This window comes from Panulirus ornatus, chromosome 72 (assembly GCF_036320965.1).
Source record: "Panulirus ornatus isolate Po-2019 chromosome 72, ASM3632096v1, whole genome shotgun sequence".
NCBI classification, from domain to species: domain Eukaryota; kingdom Metazoa; phylum Arthropoda; class Malacostraca; order Decapoda; family Palinuridae; genus Panulirus; species Panulirus ornatus.
In genome coordinates this window covers 11,942,180-11,958,484 of record NC_092295.1, presented here as the reverse complement: position 1 = coordinate 11,958,484, position 16,305 = coordinate 11,942,180, and the positions used below count along the sequence as shown (strand labels likewise).

Below are 16,305 nucleotides of genomic sequence, written 5' to 3'. Positions count from 1 at the left end.
TTTCTTTTGTTTGTAGGACAGATTCTCAAAGGTGGAGGCGTTAAAGGAGGAAGAAATGAGAAAAGAAGGTAGAAAATGTTACAGATTTATTGTACGAGGAAAGAAAGAAACATCAGTAAAACTTTCAGAGCAGTAGAGGGAACATACTGTGACAATACATAATAGATCGTCTGTTTCTAAAACGAAGCTAAGGTGGTGGAGCCGTGGTATACGAAGTTCCCAATGTCTAAGGAAGTACGTCATAAGAGACTGAAAGAGGCCAACAACACGCATTATAGAGTACGTTGTGTAAAATTGCGTAATGAGATTAACAGACTTGTACTACTAAGCAAATGTACATTGCCAGAAAAAAGCAAAAGAAACCTTACTGAGTTTTAGTGACATGTCAGAAACAAGAATGTCATTATCATCAGATCCATTAACAACTGAAAACTGTGGCCTGGTGCACGACAACGAAGGCATGGCAAAAATCTGAAATGGGTTCACTGCATCTGTATAGAAGACACAGCTCATGTTCCAAATCCAGTTCCACTGATGAGAGAGGACAAGGTCCTGCAATAGCTCCACGTAAAATTAATAAAGGATATCTTACCTTCTAATGCAATTTGGTTTAGGTATGTATATGATGTTCTTTGTGTTTGGCCAACAAATGAAAATTTACAAATATTTCTCACCTTACTTAACAATTTAGTACCTTCCATCAAATTTACTGTAGAAAATGAAAATAATGGTATGTTACCATTTTTAGATTGCATGATCCATATACAAGGAAACAAGTTTAAGTTTATCATATACAGAAAACCCACCAATGTATGCTCATATATTCATTATTACACATCTCAACATGACAGAGTTAAATTATCATCATTTTAATCTATGTTCCTTAGGGCATTACGTATTTGCAGTCCAGAGTTTATTGATGATGAGTTTGAGAAGATATATTCTATTGGATCTAAGTTAAAATATCCTAGATCTTTCATTGATAAATCCCTTAAGTTAGCAAAGAAATCATTTTATAGAGTTGAGCCCAAACCTCCCATTGACATCAAGAATCTTTTAGTTCTCCCTTTTGATAATAATTTCACTTTGCTTCCCATGTTGCTTAAATCCTTTAATGTAAATGTTGCCTTTAGCAACAATAATACTGTAAAGAATATCTTAATCAGGAATTCACCAGAAAATTCTCTTGGTTACATCTATAAAGTGCCTTGTGGAAAGTGTGATAAATTTCATGTTGGTCAGATTGGTAAGGATCTTTCTGTTAGACTTAAGCAACATAAATATAGTATAAGAACGGGACAAGAATCAAATGCCTTGTTTAATCATGTTAAAAACTATGATCATTGTACTGACTGGAGTAACTAACTCTAACTCTATTAATAAGAGAAATATCATTGAATCTTCCATTATTAGATACACAAAGAATTATAATCTTAATTTTGGTGATGGTCTATACAAATTAGATAACTTTATTGTTGATAAGATTTGTAAAATGATAAGTTAATGATAAGTTAATATATATATATATATATATATATATATATATATATATATATATATATATATATATATATATATATATATATATTTCTTCCGTCTGTTTCCTTGCGCTACCTCGCAAACGCGGGAGACAGCGACAAAGTAAAATAAATAAATGAATAAATAATATATATATATATATATATATATATATATATATATATATATATATATATATATATATATATATATATATATATATATATATATATATATATATATACGGAGAAAAACTGGAGGAAGTAAAGTGTTTTAGATATCTAGGAGTGGATCTGGCAGCGGATGGAACAATGGAAGCGGAAGTGAATCATAGGGTGGGGGAGGTGGCGAAAATTCTGGGAGCCATGAAGAATGTTTGGAAGTCAAGAACATTATCTCGGAAAGCAAAAATGGGTATTTTTGAAGGAATAGTTGTTCCAGCAATGTTGTATGGTTGCGAGGCGTTGGCTATGGACAGAGTTGTGCGCAGGAGGGTGGATGTGCTGGAAATGAGATGTTTGAGGACAATATGTGGTGTGAGGTGGTTTGATCGAGTAAGTAATGTAAGGGTAAGAGAGATGTGTGAGAATAAAAAGAGTGTGGTTGATAGAGCAGAAGAGGGTGTTTTGAAATGGTTTGGTCACATGGAGAGAATGAGTGAGAAAAAATTGACAAAGAGAATATACGTGTCAGAGGTGGAGGGAAGGAGGAGAAGTTGTAGACCAAATTGGAGGTGGAAATATGGAGTGAAAAAGATTTTGACTGATCGGGGCCCGAACATACAGGAGGGTGAAAGGCGTGCAAGGAATAGAGTGAATTGGAACGATGTGTTATACCGGGGTTGACGTGCTGTCAATGGATTGAACCAGGGCATGTGAAGCGTCTGGGGTAAACCACAGAATGTTCTGTGGGTCTGGATGTGGAAAGGGAGCTGTGGCTTCGGTGCGTTATTACATGACAGCTAGAGATAGCCAGAGAGCGTTATTGGATTACGTGTTAATTGATAGGCGCGCGAAAGAGAGACTTTTAGATGTCAATGTGATGAGAGGTGCAGGTAGAGGGATGTCTGATCATTATCTTGTGGAGGCGAAGGTGAAGATTTGTAGAGGTTTTCAGAAAAGAAGAAAGAATGTTGGGGTGAAGAGAGTGGTGAGGGTAAGTGATCTTTTGAAGGAGACTTGTGTGAGGAAGTGCCAGGAGAGAGTGAGCACAGAATGGAAAAATGTGAGAACAAAAGGAGGTAGGGGGAGTGGGTGAGGAATGGGATGTATTTAGAGAAGGAGTGATGGCTTGCGCAAAAGATGCCTGTGGCATGAGAAGCGTGGGAGGTGGGTTGATTAGAAAGGGTATTGAGTGTTGGGATGAAGAAGTAAGATTATAGGTGAAAGAGAAGAGAGAGGCATTTGGACGATTTTTTGCAGGGAAAAAATGCAAATGAGTGGGAGATGTATAAAAGGAAGAGACAGGAAGTCAAGAGAAAGGTGCAAGAGGTGAAAAAGAAGGAAATGAGAGTTGGGGTGAGAGAGTATCATTAAATTTTAGGGAGAATAAAAAGATGTTTTGGAAGGAGGTAAATAAAGTGCGTAAGACAAGGGAGCAAATGGGAACTTCAGTGAAGGGGGCTAATGGGGAGGTGATAACAAGTAATAGTGATGTGAGAAGGAGATGGAATGAGTATTTTGTAGGTTTGCTGGATGTGTTTGATGATAGAGTGGCAGATATAGGGTGTTTTGGTCGAGGTGGTATGCAAAGTGAGAGGGTTAGGGAAAATGATTTGGTAAACATAGAAGAGGTAGTAAAAGCTTTGCGGAAGATGAAAGCCGGCAAGGCAGCAGGTTTGGATGGTATTGCAGTGGAATCTATATAAAATGGGGGTGACTGTATTGTTGACTGGTTGGTAAGGTTATTCAATGTATATATGATTCATTGTGAGGTGCCTGAGTATTGGCGTAATGCGTGCATAGTGCCATTGTACAAAGGCAAAGGGGATAAGAGTGAGTGCTCAAATTACAGAGGTATAAGTTTGTTGAGTATTCCTGGTAAATTATATGGGAGGGTATTGATTGAGAGGGTGAAGGCATGTACAGAGCATCAGATTGGGGAAGAGCAGTGTGGTTTCAGAAGTAGTAGATAATGTGTGGATCCGGTGTTTGCTTTGAAGAATGTATGTGAGATGTACTTAGAAAAGCAAATGGATTTGTATGTAGCATTTATGGATCTGGAGAAGGCATATGAGAGAGTTGATAGAGATGCTCTGTGGAAGGTATTAAGAATATATGGTGTGGGAGGCAAGTTGTTAGAAGCAGGGAAAAGCTTTCATCGAGGATGTAAGGCATGTGTACGTGTAGGAAGAGAGGAAAGTGATTGGTTTTCAGTGAATGTAGGTTTGCGGCAGGGGTGCGTGATGTCTCCATGGTTTAATATGATTATGGATGGGGTTGTTAGGGAAGTGAATGCAAGAATTTTGCAAAGCGGGGCAAGTATGCAGTCTGTTGTGGATGAGAGAGCTTGGAAAGTGAGTCAGTTGTTGTTCGCTGATGATACAGCGCTGGTGGCTGATTCATGTGAGAAACTGCAGAAGCTGGTGACTGAGTTTGGTAAAGTGTGTGAAAGAAGAAAGTTAAGAGTAAATGTGAATAAGAGCAAGGTTATTAGGTACAGTAGGGTTGAGGGTCAAGTCAATTGGGAGGTAAGTTTGAATGGAGAAAAGCTGGAGGAAGTAAAGTGTTTTAGATATCTGGGAGTGGATCTGGCAGCGGATGGAACCATGTAAGCGGAAGTGAATCATAGGGTGGTGGAGGGGGCGAAAATTCTGGGAGCCCTGAAGAATGTTTGGAAGTCGAGAAGATTATCTCGGAAAGCAAAAATGGGTATGTTTGAAGTAATAGTGGTTCCAACAATGTTGTATGGTTGCGAGGCGTGGGCTATGAATAGAGTTGTGCGCAGGAGGGTGGATGTGCTGGAAATGAGATGTTTGAGGACAATGTGTTGTGTGAGGTGGTTTGATCGAGTAAGTAATGTATGGGTAAGAGAGATGTGTGGAAATAAAAAGAGCGTGGTTGAAAGAGCAGAAGAGGGTGTTTTGAAATGGTTTGGGCACATGGAGAGAATGAGTGTGGAAAGATTGGCCAAGAGGATGTATGTGTCGGAGGTGGAAGGAACGAGGAGAAGTGGGAGACCAAATTGGAGGTGGAAAGATGGAGTGAAAAATATTTTGAGTGATCCGGGCCTGAACATGCAGGAGGGTGAAAGACGGGCAAGGAATAGAGTGAATTGGATCGATGTGGTATACCGGGGTTGACGTGCTGTCAGTGGATTGAATCAGGGCATGTGAAGCGTTTGGGGTAAACCATGGAAAGCTGTGTGGGGCCTGGATGTGGAAAGGGAGCTGTGATTTCGGGCATTATTGCATGACAACTAGAGACTGAATGTGAACGAATGAGGCCTTTGTTGTCTTTTCCTAGCGCTACCCCGCACACATGAGGGGGGAGGGGGATGGTATTCCCTGTGTGGCGAGGTGGCGATGGGAATGAATAAAGGCAGACAGTGTGAATTGTGTGCATGGGTATATATGTATGTGTCTGTGTGTGTATATATATGTGTACATTGAGATGTATAGGTATGTATATTTGCGTGTGCGGACGTGTATGTATATACATGTGTATGTGGGTGGGTTGGGCCATTTCTTTCTTCTGTTTCCTTGCGCTACCTCGCACGCAGGAAACAGCGACAAAGCAAAGTAATAATGATAATAATAATAATAATATATACATATATATATATATATATATATATATATATATATATATATATATATATATATATATATATATATATATATATATATATATATATATATACATATATATATATATATATATATATATATATATATATATATATATATATATATATATATATATATATATATATATATATATATATATATATATTTTATTTTTTTATTATACTTTGTCGCTGTCTCCCGCGTTTGCGAGGTAGCGCAAGGAAACAGACGAAAGAAATGGCCCAACCCACCCCCATACACATGTATATACATACGTCCACACACGCAAATATACATACCTACACAGCTTTCTATGGTTTACCCAAGACGCTTCACATACCTTGATTCAATCCACTGACAGCACGTCAACCCCGGTATACCACATCGCTCCAATTCACTCTATTCCTTGCCCTCCTTTCACCCTCCTGCATGTTCAGGCCCCGATCACACAAAATCTTTTTCACTCCATCTTTCCACCTCCAATTTGGTCTCCCTCTTCTCCTCGTTCCCTCCACCTCCGACACATATATCCTCTTGGTCAATCTTTCCTCACTCATTCTACCCATGTGCCCAAACCACTTCAAAACACCCTCTTCTGCTCTCTCAACCACGCTCTTTTTATTTCCACACATCTCTCTTACTCTTACGTTACTCACTCGATCAAACCACCTCACACCACACATTGTCCTCACACATCTCATTTCCATATATATATATATATATATATATATATATATATATATATATATATATATATATATATATATATATATATATATATATATATATATATATATATATATATATTTTTTTTTTTTTTTTTTTTATACTTTGTCGCTGTCTCCCGCGTTTGCGAGGTAGCGCAAGGAAACAGAAGAAAGAAATGGCCCAACCCCCCCCCCATACACATGTACATACACACGTCCACACACGGAAATATACATACCTACACAGCTTTCCATGGTTTACCCCGGACGCTTCACATGCCTTGATTCAATCCACTGACAGCACGTCAACCCCTGTATACCACATCGCTCCAATTCACTCTATTCCTTGCTCTCCTTTCACCCTCCTGCATGTTCAGGCCCCGATCACACAAAATCCTTTTCACTCCATCTTTCCACCTCCAATTTGGTCTCCCTCTTCTCCTCGTTCCCTCCACCTCCGACACATATATCCTCTTGGTCAATCTTTCCTCACTCATTCTCTCCATGTGCCCAAACCATTTCAAAACACTCTCTTCTGCTCTCTCAACCACGCTCTTTTTATTTCCACACATCTCTCTTACCCTTACGTTACTTACTCGATCAAACCACCTCACACCACACATTGTCCTCAAACATCTCATTTCCAGCACATCCATCCTCCTGCGCACAACTCTATCCATAGCCCACGCCTCGCAACCATACAACATTGTTGGAACTACTATTCCTTCAAACAAACCCATTTTTGCTTTCCGGGATAATGTTCTCGACTTCCACACATTTTTCAAGGCTCCCAAAATTTTCGCCCCCTCCCCCACCCTATGATCCACTTCCGCTTCCATGGTTCCATCCGCTGACAGATCCACTCCCAGATATCTAAAACACTTCACTTCCTCCAGTTTTTCACCATTCAAACTCACCTCCCAATTGACTTGACCCTCAACCCTACTGTACCTAATAACCTTGCTCTTATTCACATTTACTCTTAACTTTCTTCTTCCACACACTTTACCAAACTCCGTCACCAGCTTCTGCAGTTTCTCACATGAATCCGCCACCAGCGCTGTATCATCAGCGAACAACAACTGACTCACTTCCCAAGCTCTCTCATCCCCAACAGACTTCATACTTGCCCCTCTTTCCAAGACTCTTGCATTTACCTCCCTAACAACCCCATCCATAAACAAATTAAACAACCATGGAGACATCACACACCCCTGCCGCAAACCTACATTCACTGAGAACCAATCACTTTCCTCTCTTCCTACACGTACACATGCCTTACATCCTCGATAAAAACTTTTCACTGCTTCTAACAACTTGCCTCCCACACCATATATTCTTAATACCTTCCAAAGAGCATCTCTATCAACTCTATCATATGCCTTCACCAGATCCATAAATGCTACATACAAATCCATTTGCTTTTCTAAGTATTTCTCACATACATTCTTCAAAGCAAACACCTGATCCACACATCCTCTACCACTTCTGAAACCAAACGGTGAATCATAAGACCTCGCACATATATACTGATGTATATGAATATATATATATATGTGTGTGTCTTCCTGGTCCTGAACAAAAGGAGAGGTAAGATACTGGTGAAATCCTCGGGTCATAAATATTCGTGATGTGTGGTATCTCTGTTTATCATGATACCTAGACGTGTTAATGGTGTTTTAATGTCCAGATGTCTTATGGAATGTAAACGCTCTGTATCCTACGACTTGAACTTGATATTTCCCTACAGAATCGACAATTCCAGTTATTAACTGGCTGTAGATGACCACAGTTCACAAAGAAAAGGGTCGAGTTCACAACACATCAGTTGTTATTTGATATACTAAATGAACTCGCTACAATCTCAAACGAGCTTCTGTTTAGTAAATCGACCATAGAGGGTACGTACCAAGATGCTTTAAGAATATATGAATCACGAAATGATTCTTTCCATAGAGCATACATTAATTTATCGTTCTGTGCAAAGTAATCTTTCTCAGTGGTTTCTGCCATTATCAGATCTTTTTATCAATTCACATCTCGTTACCTTCATGATACTGATGTTCGCTAATGTTTCTGCTGTCACTGGGAAGTTATGGAGACTTTTATAGTTCTTTCTTGGAAGAAAGAAGAAGCGAAAATGTATATCTTTCAATGTAAAGTTTTACATATATGTATAATGTCACCAGGCTAGATTTACCATGCGTATTTGACGATGAATTATTCAAGTTACGTCGGTAAAAAAGTTGAAGGGGATTTTTCTCCTTGTTATGAGAGAACTAATGATGTCTCGGACCATCAACAAGTGAGTCCAATTATAGGTTTAGTTTAATGGATGTTTTCCAAGTTTTTCCCTCCCACACCCCTCCCCGGCCTCCCTCCCTCCGTCCCTCACCCCTCCCTCCCACATCCCACCCTCCCTCCCTCCCTCTCTTACCTAACTCCTGGTGATCATCTCACGTTGGCCTTTATATGGCAGTGTTTACAAGCTTGACGTCACTAGCAATGTCTTCGCCATTTTGAAAAGCCATTCAACTTAGTCGTATAAGATGTCTGTAACTCTCTCGTTGACGAAATAGTGCCATGGTTAAGATGATATAGATTTCCTATATTTCCACGTTTAATTCATCAGTTTTGTGAGTGATTTATTAATGTAATTACATGGCAGATGTAGAAACCATACACAAGTTTAAAAGGTACAAGATATGGAGGCCCCATGAGTGTAAACCTCCCTCCCCGTGCATTACAAGGAGGCAATTGGAGAAAAGTAGATACACACACACACACACACACACACACACACACACACCAAACTGTGGTGTTATTTGCTTTAATCTAACAGTAAACCTGTCATCATTTACTCATATTTCTGATCTTCTAGATCCCTCTTGCTTTCACTTCTTATTCCTTTGTCCTTTGTATTATGGCTATTTACTGTTTTTTTGGTAAGAGCTGACGTTTTGTATATTCTTCTGTGGATAATACATGAGAGAGAGAGAGAGAGAGAGAGAGAGAGAGAGAGAGAGAGAGAGAGAGAGAGAGAGAGAGAGAGAGAGAGAGAGAGAGAGAGAGAGAGAGAGAGAGAGAGAGAGAGAGAGAATCCATCTAAGAGTTCTTGAGTTGTTAATTTTGCCATTAGACTCTCCTTACACTCGGCTTATTTAAGAATATTGTCTCTTTTCTTTTCTTTTTCTTTCATCACAAAGAAAACATTTCGCAGATGTCAGTCTTGGGGTTCGTCTGGGTCCGTCTTTACCCAACTAGCTCGCTTTATCTTTAAGATTTCAGCGTTTTTTTAAATCCCAGTGCAGAAGATTAAGGACTCCTCGCTCGCCCTCCATCTTCATACAGACTCTCAAACATTTCCAACAGACGCTTTTGCAAAATATTTCGATGTAATGATACAGATTTAATCTGTTCCCTCCATATCCTGATTCTTAAATGCAGCATGTCTACTGCACTTCGTTTAATTTGTCGTCCTGCATAAGTGGACCTCCGTGGTACAGCAGTTATCTCTGATGGCTGTGAGGCATTCACGGACCGCCAGGGTCGAGCGCATAGGTTCTATAATCCAGGTTGCGACGGTCGGTCCACAGTCAATCCACCTGTTCATCCTCCCTAGGGGTTGGTTGATAAAATACGTAACTGGTTTAGGCATGGGTGCAATGGCTGAAAAAAGAGTGCAAATCAGAGCTGCGATGAGTTCAAGGAGAATAACATGTTTTGGAAGGGCGTTGATAAGTGTGCGACAAGCTAAGGGACAAATGGGATCATCTGTGAAGGCATTAAATGAGGAGAGTGTTAACAATTAGTGATGGAGTGAGGAGGAGATGGAGTGAGGAGATGAAGTGAGTATTTTGAAGGATTTTTAGATGTGTTTGATGATAGAGTAGCAGATATAGGGTGTTTGGGAACAGTGTAGTGTCAAAAGTGGCATGTAGTGTGTAGATTAGGTGTTAGTCTTAAAGAAATTGTGTGATAAATACTTATTGAAAACGAAGAATTTGTATGTGCCATTTGTGGATCTGGAGAAAGTATATGATAAGGTTGACAGAAATGCCTTATGGAAGGATTTAAGGATGTATAGTCTGGTAGGGAAACTGATGGAAACGGTGAGAAGTTTTTATCAAGCATGTGTACGAGTAGGAAGAGAGGAGAGTGAGTGGTACCAAGTGAAAGCTGGTCTACAGCAGAGGTGTGTAATGTCAGTGTTTATTGACGGGATGGTTAGGCAGTAAATGTAAGTCAATGGAGATAGGAACGGGAATGCTGTCTGTAGGGATGAGGTAGGAGGTGAGTCAGTTTTTGTTTGCTGATGACACAGCACTGGTGGTATATCTGAGTGAGAAACTGCAGAAATTGGTGACTGAGTATGGAAGGCTGTGTGGAGCGAGAAATTGAGAGGCGAATGTGGATTAAGACAAGGATATTATGGTTTAGTACGGTAGAGGGACGGGATGGCTGAGGTTTGAGTCTCAAGGGTGAAAATATGAAGGAAATTATTCATTTTAGATACATAGGAGTGGATATGTCAGCAAATGGAGTGGAGGTGAATTAAAGAGTAGGTAAGTGGGCGACGGATCTTGTAGCATTGAGGAATGTGAGGAGAGAGATGTCCCTATCTGGGAGGGCAGGAATAAGTACGTACTGATGAGAGCTAAAGATGAGGATATGCAGAGGAGGGTGGACGTGTTGATGTGTTGGAAATTAGATGTTTAAGGATAGAGTGTGGCGTGAGGCGGTTTTATCGAGTAAGTAATAAAAGGGCAAGAGAAAGGTGTGGTAATAAAAAGAGCGTGGTTGAGAGAGCTGAAGAGGGTGTTCTGAAATGGTTTGGACACATGGAGAGAATGAGTGGAGAGGCCAAGAAGTAGATGGAAGAATATATTGAAAAAGATTATACTGATCGGGACCTGAATATATAGTGGAGGGAAAGGCGAACACGGGATACAGTAAACTGGAATGATGTGGCTTACAGGGGTCAACATGCTATCAATAGACTGAACCAGAGCGTGGAAAGAGATCAGGGGGAACCAAAGGAAGGTCTGTAGGGCCTGGTTGTGGATAGGGAGCTGTGGTTTTGATGCAATGCATATTACAACTAGAGAATGAGTGTGAGTGGATGCGGCCCTTAATCGTACGTTCCTGGAGGTAAAGACGAACTCAGCACCCACCTAATGGCAGAACAATATTGAGACAATTAGATAACATAAGAAAGAAGATTAAAAACTCTAAATATGCTGACGTATTTAACTCTCTCTCTCTCTCTCTCTCTCTCTCTCTCTCTCTCTCTCTCTCTCTCTCTCTCTCTCTCTCTCTCTCTCTCTCTCTCTCTCTCTCTCTCTCTCTCTCTCTCTCTCTCTCTCTCTCTCTCTCTCTCTCTCTCTCGTACACTTTTCCTGAAGTCTAGTGTATAACTACGCATGGGTTAGGCCTGTTGTATATGGTATATTATGTTCGCCTTAGTCTGTGGTACGTAGTATACTAAGTTTCCCTCAGTCTGTGGTACCTAGTATACTAGCTTTGCCTCAGTCTGTGGTACCAAGTGTACTAGCTTTACCTCAGTCTGTGGTACGTAGTATACTAAGTTTGCCTCAGTGTGTTGTACGTAGTATACTAGCTTTGCCTCAGTCTGTGGTACCAAGTATACTAGCTTTGCCTCAGTCTAAGTTACCTAGCATATTCAGGTACGTCAGATCCTGAAGTGTATATTGTAGCCAGAGAATACCTTCACCTAACCACCATCACTGATGGCTTCCCTGTGGTTTCTGTTACTGAACCGAGAACACAGCTTTAGTGGCTTGGTTTACCATTACAAGAAGTCGCATTCTGGGTATGACAATGTATTTCACAATCAAGAAGTCGCTCGATGCTCTGTGGCATTTTTAGTTCTTGAAAGAAGACAATATATGTGGAATGAGACATCCTATTCTCTACAAACTAACTGGCCGATGCTTCCATGGACGACTAAGAAAATAAACTATATTATGAGTGGTAACAGCTCAGGGGAGAAACTTGTTTGTACAGTGTAGGGCTACGAGGGGATGACGAGGCTTCATAACACACCTCATGTGTACACAAGTTTCTAACACACTGCTGACAATTGATTGGCTCTCATGGCCCTGCTGGCCACCGAGACCCGCCATTGGATACTATGGAGGGTAGAAATGCTCCTATTTTGAACAAATAACTTTAAATTCTTAAGAACTGATGAGATAGTTCACTTCTGGTTAAAGGATATGGCCGGATGTAATACTGATATATTGTTAATACTAAGAAATGTATTATAGGATAAGAGCAGTACTGATCACAGTTGAATCCATTAAGAAAAAATAGGCAACTGTTGTCTTGATTGGTTAGTTAAGATTATCAATTCATGTTTGAATCATGGTAAGGTGCTTAAGGATTGGCTGAGTGTATGTTTAGTGTCGACAGAGCGTCGGAGACACATTCTTTTTGGTATATTTTCGCATGTTGTCTATGAAATATGTATGTCAGTTGGTAATCAAGTGTGTTAGGTGACGTCGAATGCTATGTGAGAGATAGTGACATAAAGTGTTTGTGGAATACTCACAAGGATACGATAAGCAGGTGAGGCAGAATGAAAACACAGCAACCATGGTTAGGGAAGGGAATACGACAGCCACCATAAGTGTTGGCTCAGTACCTCCCTGGCTGATGGTTGACCTGTCATCTTGTTCTGTACCTCCCTAGCATCTTCTTCCTCATAATATCAACTCTGAATCTCTCTGTATTAGTTATACAATTGGTAATCATGCCACGTACTTCACATTTCATTCATAAGATGATACGACTAAGTGAAAGTAATTGCACTGAGCTTAACTGGATATATCTGCTCTGGGTGAACGACGGAACGGAATGATTTACGTGTTCACTGAGCTTAACTGGATATAGCTGCACTGGGTGAACGACGGAACGGAATGATTTACGTGATATCCATTCTATAAGCATGGAAAGTATGAAACATCTTTAGTGCTGCTGCAGCGAGTCTGAAAATCATTCACATATTTCTTATGTGACCAACACTTCCATAATTCTAATGTAGGTACCATAGAGTTACGCCCTCGGAATATAGTTAGACATGTGAAGTTATACTCGTTCACCAACATCATGTGATATTCCTGGAAACTAGACTTTGCTCGTTAAGAGACTTGTTATCACATGTGGGATGTTAATAAACAGATCCTCTGGGCAGTACAAGAATCACCATATTGACTTGAGCTAGAGATAGATATAGTCTCCAGAGAAACTATTATATCTCACTGTTTCCTGGTCTCAAAATGTATTTTACATTACCATTAAGAGCTTCATTTTATATGTCTAGTTTTCATAAATGTATCAGCATTTCCCACATTGTTAGGATGATGGGTCTTGATGTCTTTCTTGTAGTACAATTGGGTTGTCTCAATACTGTATGTAAGATGCACGAAGACGAAGCTTCTTATGAGAAAGACGGAACTTATGACTGGTGTATTAGATGTGAGAACCACAGTAGAGATTTTCTCTCGTGATTTCTAACATTGTGTTACTGTGTTGCAGGAGTACGCCCAACACTCACCTGGTGTCGCTAGCGGCGGGGGACCTCCTGATGGTGCTCTTGACGGTGCCCTTCACATCCATCATCTACACAGTGCCATCCTATCCATTCGGAGAGGCGGTGTGTCGCGCCTCTGAGTTCGCCAAGGACTTGAGTCTAGGGATCACCGTCTTCACCCTCACCGCCCTTAGTGCCGACCGATACATGGCCATCGTGCGTCCCGTGTCACATCACGTATCGGACTCAGCGGGTCGACTCACCATCGCCGTCGCCGTAGGGATATGGGTGGCGTCTGCTGTTCTCGCTACGCCTGCGGCCGTCTTCTCAAATGTGCCCACACTAAGTACATCCACTGGCATAAAGTACCAGATTTGTACGCCCTTCCCAGAGTACTTGGGAAAACTGTACCCAAAGATCCACGCTTTAGTGAAAGTAATAGTGTATTATATACTGCCTCTTGCTCTCATAGCCTCCTTCTACGTTCTGATGGCACGCCATCTGCTTGTGTCAGCCCAGCACCTTCCTGGTGAGGCAGCTGGTCAACAGCGACAGGCAAAGGCGCGTAGGAAAGTGGCCAAGATGGTGCTCGCTTTTGTGATCATCTTCGCCATCTGTTTCCTGCCACTGAATGTATACACTCTATGGTGGCATTTTGATCCACAGTCGAGTGAAAAATACGACATCTATTGGCACACTTTTCGAATAGTAGGTTTCTGTTTGTCGTTTATCAACTCATGCATCAATCCCATCGCCCTCTACTGCGTCAGCGGGACTTTCAGAAAGTACTTCAACAGGCACGTCTTCTGCTGGTGCAAGGGGTTCGGCGGCAGAGGTGAGTGGGATGGAGCAGAGTCAACAGGGACACGTCTGACCACGGCGGTCAGGACGGAGCAGGTTCCTCTTAAGGTTGTGGGGACTGACAACGGCACACAGGCTCCCACACACCGCCTCACGCTCACCAATACCACAGTGCTCACTACACGGGCGCACCATAACCCGGCTTCCCTCGTGTAAACCCTCACCATCCATTCTTCAACCGATACTCTAGACACCCATTCTTCTCTCCCCTCTTCTCATACATATCCTGTCGACGCAAACGACTCTGTAATCATCTCTGGCTGTCGTCCCATGACCTCTACATCATAAAAGTGATCTACACACACACTGAAATAAACACTCCTCACTGTTATCTTTTCACTCTTAAGTCAGCACTTTGATACGTCGTATTTTTGAGACTCATCAAGTGGTAATATCCTCGTTGACTAATGTCACCCTTGGCTGTTCGAGTGTTTGGCCACACTTGTATCTTACTGACAATCCGGTTCTCTTGTATTGTGTCTGCTGAGCACCATAACACCCAACCACTTGTCTTTTGAGTCACTCATTGTTCTGCGCTGTTCTGCTTTACGTATCTTTCCTCCATTCAGCAGAACGATTTTAATGTAATCTTCAAAGTCGCCCAACTAGCTTCCTGGTGTTACCTGGACCGTCACCTTTTGTCGTCCGTCACGTGTTACCTGTCTCACTACCACCTTCTCCAGTACCCCAAGTGACCAGCGCAATGTTATCCCTTACGTGTAAACAGCCAGTAATACAAGATGTCATGTGCAGTGAATCACATCCTCTCCCACACATGGATCTGTTGAGGAGACTTTCCTAAATGTGTGGTTAACATATCCAAGTTTACTATCATGCCTGTTCATTACTCCTACATACGTTTAATGTCTGATTTCATTTAGTATTCCTGTGTATTTCCGAGAACACTGGTGTAAGATCACAAAGGTACACCCAGCAGCTGATGATGGCCCACTAGTTATTATGTAATTCATGAATATTTACATACTGTGGGGTGATTTCTAGAGTGTATAGACAAACCTAATGATAGGGAACTATATTGATATCCTGTTTAAGCTAGAGGAACAAACATTTAGCGCGTCCTTCTTCCATCACATTTCCAGACCTCACAGCATTACCCAAGACAGCAACAGCAACAACAAGCTCAGAACTCAGGACGAGGCCAGGGGAGACGCTGAAGCCCCTGGCTGCGCCCAAATATTCCAGAACCTGAAGTCTTACACACCTGCCATATCATGTTTCCCTGGACGGTGTCTCCTGTCTGGAATGTTGATGGATCATTTGGTGCTTTACCCATGTGTAGTCCAGTGTAGTCCAGTGTAGTCCAGTGTGCTGTAAATAAGATACTCGCTATGCTGTGAATGTATATCATGTATGTAAATATTATGCACATAGTAAAAACTGAACTGAAATGTGGAATGTGAACTTTGATATTGCTACCTTTTGTTTTGTTAGCTGTTATACTACCAGTGTTTTTCATCATGGCTGGGGGACACGATAGATGTAGGATAGCTATATGTACAATCTAGGTAGTCTATTAGTGTTTGCAGTTGAATGTCCATTTGTGTTTCTATATAGGCCAGTGTGTTACATCATGTCCACTGTTAGGTGTGGTTGACCAGCTGGTGATACTGTCTCTGCACAACAATAATTCTGTATCAGTAATATATTCCTTACCATTCCTTACCCAAATGAACTGAGCAATCTTCAAACCAATAAGGTGTCACCATTACTTACCGTGTAAGACACAGCACTTCCTTGTATATGAGAATTTACCCTACCTATTCTCCATGAATATATATATATATATATATATATATATATATATATATATATATATATATATATATATAGGCCCAGTCCTCTGTTCTTAATGCTAC

The 16,305-nt window shown here is 41.0% G+C and overlaps 1 protein-coding gene across 1 annotated transcript in view; it reads left to right on the top strand.

The window, feature by feature from the left end:
- LOC139748147 (neuropeptide CCHamide-1 receptor-like) overlaps positions 1–16,090 on the top strand; it is a 242,201-nt gene extending 226,111 nt beyond the window's left edge. Inside the window, exon 2 of the mRNA XM_071660836.1 lies at positions 13,573–16,090. Coding sequence (XP_071516937.1) covers positions 13,573–14,584 — 1,012 coding nt within the window. The 3' untranslated portion in view covers positions 14,585–16,090. The remainder of the gene's footprint in view (positions 1–13,572) is intronic.
- The last annotated feature ends 215 nt before the right edge of the window (positions 16,091–16,305 follow it).